General features: G+C 37.7%; 1 protein-coding gene across 1 annotated transcript; it reads right to left on the minus strand.

Moving 5' to 3' along the window:
- Positions 1–7,340: 7,340 nt before the first annotated feature.
- On the minus strand, positions 7,341–8,265 carry LOC138891516 (uncharacterized). Its single transcript, XM_070174926.1, has 3 exons — positions 8,083–8,265; positions 7,859–7,993; positions 7,341–7,700 (listed from the first exon to the last, which is right to left on the minus strand). Exons 1-3 carry the CDS (start codon positions 8,263–8,265, stop codon positions 7,341–7,343), a joined length of 678 nt encoding a protein of 225 aa, XP_070031027.1.

The raw sequence follows: 8,265 nt of genomic DNA on the forward strand, positions 1-8,265 counted from the left end.
CTGGGCTCTCCGCCCTCAACACTTACACTCAATGGGTACCCACACTCACTGGGGGTGTACAGACTCCGGAGGGGGTCCTACAATCCAAGCGCTATAATCCGCACGGACAACTCACGTGCTATAGTATCAATATCTGGATCCGCACGGACAACTCACGTGCTGCACGAACAACTCATGTGCTATAGTATAATATCTGGATCCGCACGGACAACTCACGTGCTATAATATAATATCTGGAACCGCACGGATAACTCACGTGTTGCACAAACAACTCACGTGCTATAGTATAAATATCTCACAATCAGGCCCTCGGCCTCACTCAGTCATAAATCTCTCCAGTCTCTCGGGCTCTCAACAATCATGAAATCAACCCAAACAACAATGATATGATTCATCAATAATGAACAATAGAGACTAGGATAAAATAATCAAGTAAACTGTGACTGAGTACAAAATAAGAATTAAGCAGATAGTTCAATATGTACACGACCTTTGTGTGTCCCAACAGTACCAACATATAGTCTAAACATGATTTCTAACATGAATTACTGTCAAATTTTTACAACACATAGAGAGCACATAGCTAACAACAAGTTATTCAACTTTACAGTTTTTACGGGACGGACCAAGTCACAATTCCCTCGGTGCACGCCCACACGCCCGTTACCTAGCATGTGCGTCACCTCCAAAGTAATCACATGATACCAAATTTCGGGGTTTCATACTCTCAGGACCAGATTTATAATTGTTACTTACCTCAAAATATGAAATTCTTTACTCTGCTATGCCTCGCAAATCGGCCTCCGAATGCCTCGAATCTAGTCATAACTAATTCGTTTCTGTTAATAAAATTTATTGGAATTAATTCCATATGAAAATATAATTTTCCCATAAAAATCCGAAATTTAACTCAAATATCGCCGTCTCGGAACCCGATAAAAGTTACAAAATCTGAAAGCCCATTCAACCACGAGTCTAACCATACCAATTTTATCAAAATCCGACCTCTAAATCTTCAAATCTATTTTTCAAATCCCTAAGTTCAACTCTCCTATTTACTCCTCAAAAATATGTAATCTAGTCGGATTATTCGATGATAATTCAATATTATGGAGTAGAAATGATCACAAAGGACTTATCTTAAGATTTCCCGTGATTTCTCGCTCAAAAATCGCCTCCCCCGCTTTTGGAAATGTCAAAAATAACAAAATCTCGGACTCCTCTATTTTTAACATTCTGTCCAGGATTTTTGTGTCCGCGATGATTTCTTCGCACCTGCAGTCTTCGCTCCTGCGACAAAACTCTCGCGTCTGCGGTGTCCGCGCCTGCGATGGATTTCTTCGTGCCTGCGTTCTTCGCACCCGCGGAAAAACTCTCGCGCCTGCGGTCTTCGCACCCGCGGTGCCTGGTCAGCCCATGTATTTTCGCTTTTGCAACTCATGCCTCGCTTCCGCGAGCTCGCACCTGCGGCCCTGTTTCGCGTATGTGCGATCATACCAGATGCCCAGATGCTTCAACTCCTCATCCAAATCCAAATTCTATCCGTTAAGCATCTGAACTCACCCGAGGCCCCCTGGGACCCCCAACCAAATTTTAGGCAATTCTATTTTCGATATCAATTTTGGAACAGTTGAATCAAAGCTCATTTCATAATCTTTCTCACATCATCTTATTTCATTGGCAGCATTGGCCACAAGTATAACTTTTACTCTTGGCACATTGGCCATACTTTATATTCCCAATTCACTTATTTCACTTCCAACCATCTTTATCGATTATCAACAATAAGAAATTTTCAATCAAAATTTTAGGTATACATATGAGCAATTAAGAGTCTTAAGCATATTGAGATTTTCTCACATAATTTGGCATCATAGCCTTCATTTGAAACATGACACAAAGACATAGCATTTTAATACACATATCATTCTTGAACACATTCCCAAAGGATAACATAATGTGATAGGAACATTCGAAACACGTTTTGAATGCATAATTCTTGACACTTTGCTTATTCAGGACAATCGAATTTATTGGGAACATCTTGAAACATAAAATAAGGAACTTAAGACAACCATATTTGAAACTTACAGGAACATCATGGAATTCAATTCTAAGAGAGTAGTTTAGCCAACTTACCTTACTTTGAGCTTTCCTTAAATTACTACAACGTTCCGGAAATTCTAATAATCCAAATTTATTTTGAGATATAACAAAATTGAACCATTATTAAGAAGATATTCATGGTCTCAGCTCATTTGAGCATTTTATCAAACACTAGGTGTGCAAATTTACCTACAAGGTTCTTCTATAAGATTTTCTTCACTCCACAATCCAATCTTTACTTATTTGAGCTCAACAATCTTTTCACAAACCTTATTAGTACAAGCATGTATAAATAATACTTTTACACCCAAGAATCATACTCCCAATCACCCATCTTTTACCCCAAACTCGAAATCGAAGACTAGGGGTTTGAATCTTACCTCTTAGATGAAGATCTTGTGCGTACTCATTTGAAACTTTAGTCTATCATGAAATTTCCAGCTTGACTTGGACTTAGGGATCTTCTTAGACCATAAACCATTCTTAATGCACCTCATACATATATTATCATGATCAATTGATATCATTCATATAATAGTCCTTGTCTACACACAAAATAATACAATTAGTGTATATCAACTTTCTTAATAGCGCTTAAGTACTTCGAAATTTGTAGGGGTGTTACAATAAGTTTGGCCCGAATAGCTATAAATAAATTTTGCTCTTAGAAATACCATAATGTGATGCAAGTGTAACCAAGAATACGACTCATGCAACGTTATATCTCCAATAGCCACTTTTAACACAAGCAGGGACGCTATTACTCTTTCAGCCCCCGGCGATTACTATTACGTCTGCGGAATTCCTGGCCATTGCCAAATTGGCCAAAACGTTCATATAAAAGTTGGCTCTCAAACAAATGGTGCATCACCCCTTTCTTTCTTCTGGTTTTCCATGGGCTTTCTAGGGTTCTGCTTTTTCTTTGTTTTGTAGATTTTAGATTTCTCCACTAATGTTTAGTTGGTGCTACTACTAGCCATATAGGTTTTTTCTTTTCCTTTATTTTGATACCAACACCAACTGAAGAATGCAATGTTGTTACAATGCAAATAGTCGTAATAAAGGAATACATTCAAGAAAACATAAGCATTTATCGACTCCTCAAAAGAGAAGTTAAACAATGTTACCAGTGTTATCGGAAAATATTCAAGAAAAAAAAGTTGTTGAAAATTTGTTTTTCCATTTTCTGTATGTCAATAACTCTAGTACAGTGTTCTCTATATACACAATGTCATGTGTCTGATGTGTATTACTTTAGGATCCTTTCTATCCTAACAAACTGTGTAATTGACTAGTAAAGATAAAACAAATATAATTTTATTTACAGGTATCCATACTATTCTAGACTCCTTACAGAAGAGGGACGTTGGCTTTATCTTAACTGTATATTTGAGATGTTGAGTGCGCGCCATGTTCCGTTCAATGAGACCAAGATTTTAACATTTTGGTCGTCTCTCTCAGACATAACCCAAAGCCAATCAATAGAATCTAAGTCTCTTCTCCTCCACCATCTTCCCTATTTATTGTACCACCAGTGAAGAAATTATTTCCAGCAATACCCCCCCCCAAGTGGGAGACAGGAGCTCGGACTCCCAACTTGTAAAGAAGAGATCGATGTAATAGACTTGCAAGAGCTTTTGTGAATAAATCGGCGAGTTGAGACGAAGATGGAATAAAAGATAGAGAAATCAAGCCTTCAAGTAGTTTTTCACGAACAAAGTGACAATCAAGCTCGATGTGCTTGGTTCGTTCGTGAAAAACTGGATTCTTTGCAATATGAATCTCCGATTGATTGTCGCAATGGAGAGGAACTGGTAAAAGAGGGGAAAGCACCAATATCATGAAGAAAGCGCACTAGCCATGTAATTTCCGCCATAAGTCGTCTCATAGAACGGTATTCTGCTTCTGTAAAAGAGAGGGAAACAACCGCTTGTTTTTTCGACTTCAAGAGATGGGCTGCCTTCCAAACTGAGAAAAACTCCGCTCACCAATCTGCAAGTATCAGCACAAGATGCCTAATCAAAGTCGCAAAAGGACAAGACCTGTAAAAAAGACCGGGAGACATGAACAAACCAAGGCTAGGATCCCACTGATGTATTTGAGAGTACTTAAAGCCGCTTGAAAATGGCTAGTGTGTGGAGATTCCATGTATTGAATCAAATTCTCAATATCATAAGAATGATCGGGTCTCGTATTGGTAAAAAATTGAGCTTTCCAAGTAATCGTCGGTAAACCATGGGATTAGGTAAAGGTGCACCCTTTGTGTAATTGAGTTTAAAAGTTGGTTCAAGAGGCGTGGAGATTGACCGACAATCTATGCAGTTGAATTCTTCAAGCAACTTTAGGGAAAATTTGTGTTGGGTTACAACCAGTCCTCCTCCTTCCCGTATTAATTTCATACCCGAAAAATAGCGAGCCTCTCCTAAATCCTTAATTTTGAATTCAGTATCCAAAAATTATTTTTCACTAACTTCTTGTGTATTGTTACTAGTAATGAGAATGTCATCAACATACACTACAAGAAGCTAATCAAATTTCCGGTCCTTTTGAAGAATAAAGAATAATCATTTAGCAAGGAAGTGAATTCCCTGGTTGCGAGTGCGGAGGACAAACAGGCATACTATTGGCGTGAGGCCTGCTTTAAGCCATATAAGGATTTTCGAAGTCTACGCATATGAGAGGAATAAGGAAGAACTAGACCCGGAGGAAATCTCATATAGACTTCTTCGTGCAAGTCACTATGCAAGAATTCTTTATTAACATCAAGTTGGTGAATCTTTCAATCTTTCTTAACTGCCAAAGCTAAGATGCATTGAATAGTTATCATTTTTACAATAGGAGAAAAAGTCTCTGTATAATCAATACCCTCACGTTGTGTATCCCCTCTGATTACCAATCGTGCTTTCAGGCTTTTCAAAGATCCATCTGACTCCAATTTTACTTTGTAAACCCACTTGCAAGCTAAAGGTTTCTTGCCTTTGGAAGCTGAACTATGTCCCATACTTTGTTAGAATTTAGTGCCTCAAACTCTTTATCCATGGCAACTTTCCACCCAGGATGCATCACAACTTGTTGGTAAGATGTTGGCTCAGTAATTTGACAAATAGAAGTAATAAGTGTCAAGTTTTGTGGTGTCATTGTAGAAAAGGATGAATGATAAAAAGGAAGACAAGGTGGATTAGGTGAAACAATAGTAAAAATAGTGTCACATATGTAATCTGATAGATACTTAGGTGGATTGTGATCCCTCTGTAATCTCCTCAGTTGATGCTTAAATACTGAAGGCAACACTTCTTCGCTAGAAACGGATGTAGGAATATTCAAAATAGGAGAAATAGAAGGAGGTGAGTGAAAACTAGGTGACCTACCTGGCTGAGATGTAGAATTGTTAGGAGAAACTACAGTATAGGGAGAAGAAGGTACATACTCATTAGAGGATGAAAAAACAGACTCAATATTAGAAGAAAAGTATGCTGGAAATAGTTTAGACAGTGGAGCTAAATAGGAAAAGGGAAAGGTAGTCTCAACAAACTTGACATCTCTAGAAATGATTACCTGACTTGTTTGCAAATTCAGAATCTTGTATCCCTTTTTTTCCCAAATGGATACCCTATAAAAACATCATGGAAGGCTCTAAGAGTCAACTTGTCTCTATCTCTGAAAAGAGAAAAACTGAAGCACAAACAACCAAATGGCTTAAGGAAGGAGTAATCTGTACCTGTCCCAAATAGAACTTGGTAGGGAGATTTAAGTTGAAGAACTTGAGAAAGGAATTTGTTAATCAAATGAGTAGCTATAAGTAAACACTCCCCCAGTATTTCTTAGGAACATGTGACTGAAACATCATTGCCCTGCAAGTTTTCAACAAATATCTATGCTTTCTTTTAACCACTCCATTTTGTTGTGGGGTTGCTACACAACTAGTCTGATGGATAATTCCTTGAGAATTGTAGTACTCCTTTTGAATATGTCATGTCCCTAGTTCAAAAGTCTTATATGATATGATTATTTTCACTTTGGTAGAAAACTTTCTTTCAGCAAGGGTTAGGAAAGCTTTCAAAGTAGGAAATGCATTAGGTTTGGTGGATAGCAAGAAAGTCCAAGTATTTCTAGAGAAATCATCAACCACAGTTAGAAAGTACTTCTCCCCTGTATATGTTGGAGTGTTGTATGGTCCCCATATGTATGTATGTATCAAGTCAAAATAATTTTTGGATCTAATTGTACTCTTGGTAAATGGTGGTTTATATTGTCTTGCCATAGGACAAACTTCACAAGGGAATTTGTTGTTATTTCTAGAAGTAAGTCGTATTGCTTTAATATATTTCATAGCATCTTATGGTAAGTGTCCCAAACGAAAATGCCACAATTTGTCTGAATCAGTCACATCTATGCCATCATTTGAAGCAAGAACATTCATATTCATATTTTCATTTGAATTTGTAGGACAAACAGAACTCAAGAGGACAAGACACTCTGCCATTTCACAAACAAGCTCTCAAACAGAAGACAAAGACCATGGCAGTCTATACCTTTTACTAGAAGAAAAAGAAGCTGAAACATATGATTTAATTGAGTGTATTCCTAATGTAGAAGTTTCATCCATGAGCACATAGAGACCAGCTATGGTTTCACCAAAGAGAGGCTCATTTCTCGTTAGATCATGAAAAACACATCCTGCCTTAGTAAACAACAAATCATAATTCATATCATTGACAAACTAACTTACTAACAAAAGATTATGCTTGAAATCTGGCACATGTGACACATTGGAGAGTTTCATCCCTTGAGAAAGAAGTATATTGCCTACAACATAGGCTTTTACTTTACAAGAATTGGCCAAATTAACTAGAAGTGGTGTGTGAAATATTCTTAGATCATGCAACAAGTGTCTTTCAAAAGTCATATATTGTGTAGCACCACTGTCTAGACTCCGAGGATTTTTGGTTAAGTTTGAAAGAAGTGTGATAAGGGAAAGTAAAGCATGTCACATACCAGCTACATTTGCGACTGCAATAGGTTCAGAGGAAGTTATAGGGGTTCCTTGAAGAGATTGAAATATTTGGATCAACTGGTCACACTGCTCCTTGATGAATCCTTGTGTTCCAACCGAAGTGGAAACACTTTCTCCTGCCATTCCTTAGCTTAAATCCCTTCCAGGTATTGCCATGTTAGCTTGTTGATTCCCAAAAGTTCCTCTTCTTTGCTGTTTACCTTAAAATGTTGTGGATATCCTACCAATATGTAGTATTCTTCCTTAACATGCCAAGGTTTTTTTTACAGTAGTTACAATACAAATCATTCTTCTTAATTCCAGCATTATAGCTCAGATTAGTTGACTTGTAGTCATTTGTAGTCCTCTGTGCATTCCACTTTTGTCCAGAAGTCCTAAAAGTAGTGGAATCAGTTATAGAACTAGAATTAGAGTGTACCTCCCTTTGTGATTCCTGATGTAGCAATGCAGAATATGTATGTGCAATAGAGGGTAGTGGCTTCATCATCAAGATACTTTTTATCGCATCAAAATAAGCATCATTAAGTCCCATAAGGAGTTGAATAAGTTTTTGATCCTCGTTTATCTTAGCATTGTGTGTCTTTGCTCCACACATACAATCACAATTGCATATCATAAAAGTGTTGAGTACCTTCATTTGGTCCCATATCCTTTTGAGCTTTGTGAAATATCCTACCATGTCACTTGTTCCTTGACTGATATTTTTAAGTTCTCTTTGCAGTTGGAACAACTTGGTACCATCTGCTTGACCATACTTCTCCTCCAATTCATTCTAAAGTTCTTCATCCATATCCGATTAGATATACTCCCTGCAATATCTCTGCTACGAGAATTAAGCAGCCAAGCAATGACCATGTCATTGCACCTCTGCCACTGATCAATCAAAGGAGAATGAGAAGGTGAACACGGACAAGATCCATTAATAAACCCCATTTATTTTTGGCTGACAGTGAAATCAACACTCCCTTACGCCAGTTTGCATAGTTGGTTCCATCAAAATTGATGTTGATCAGGTTAACACCTAGATTATCCGAAGATGTCAAGAAGTAGGGATGACAAGGATCAACTTGCTCAGAAAGAGATGAATAGATCTGAGAATTCCCAACTACTATGGGGTTTTTGGGATCAACATCAGTCACTCCCAT

The sequence above is a fragment of the Nicotiana tomentosiformis genome, chromosome 1 (assembly GCF_000390325.3).
Source record: "Nicotiana tomentosiformis chromosome 1, ASM39032v3, whole genome shotgun sequence".
NCBI classification, from domain to species: Eukaryota; Viridiplantae; Streptophyta; class Magnoliopsida; order Solanales; family Solanaceae; genus Nicotiana; species Nicotiana tomentosiformis.

What these genes read in the sequence shown, in the direction of transcription:
- LOC138891516 (XM_070174926.1), bottom strand. Translation starts at nt 8,265, where the DNA reads ATGGGAGTGACTGATGTTGATCCCAAAAACCCCATAGTAGTTGGGAAT. An exon ending in ATGCAAACTGGCGTAAGGGA is followed by an intron (nt 7,994 to 8,082) that starts GTGTTGATTTCA and finishes TTGATTGATCAG; the next exon opens with TGGCAGAGGTGCAATGACAT. An exon ending in GAAGTATGGTCAAGCAGATG is followed by an intron (nt 7,701 to 7,858) that starts GTACCAAGTTGT and finishes TGTGGAGCAAAG; the next exon opens with ACACACAATGCTAAGATAAA.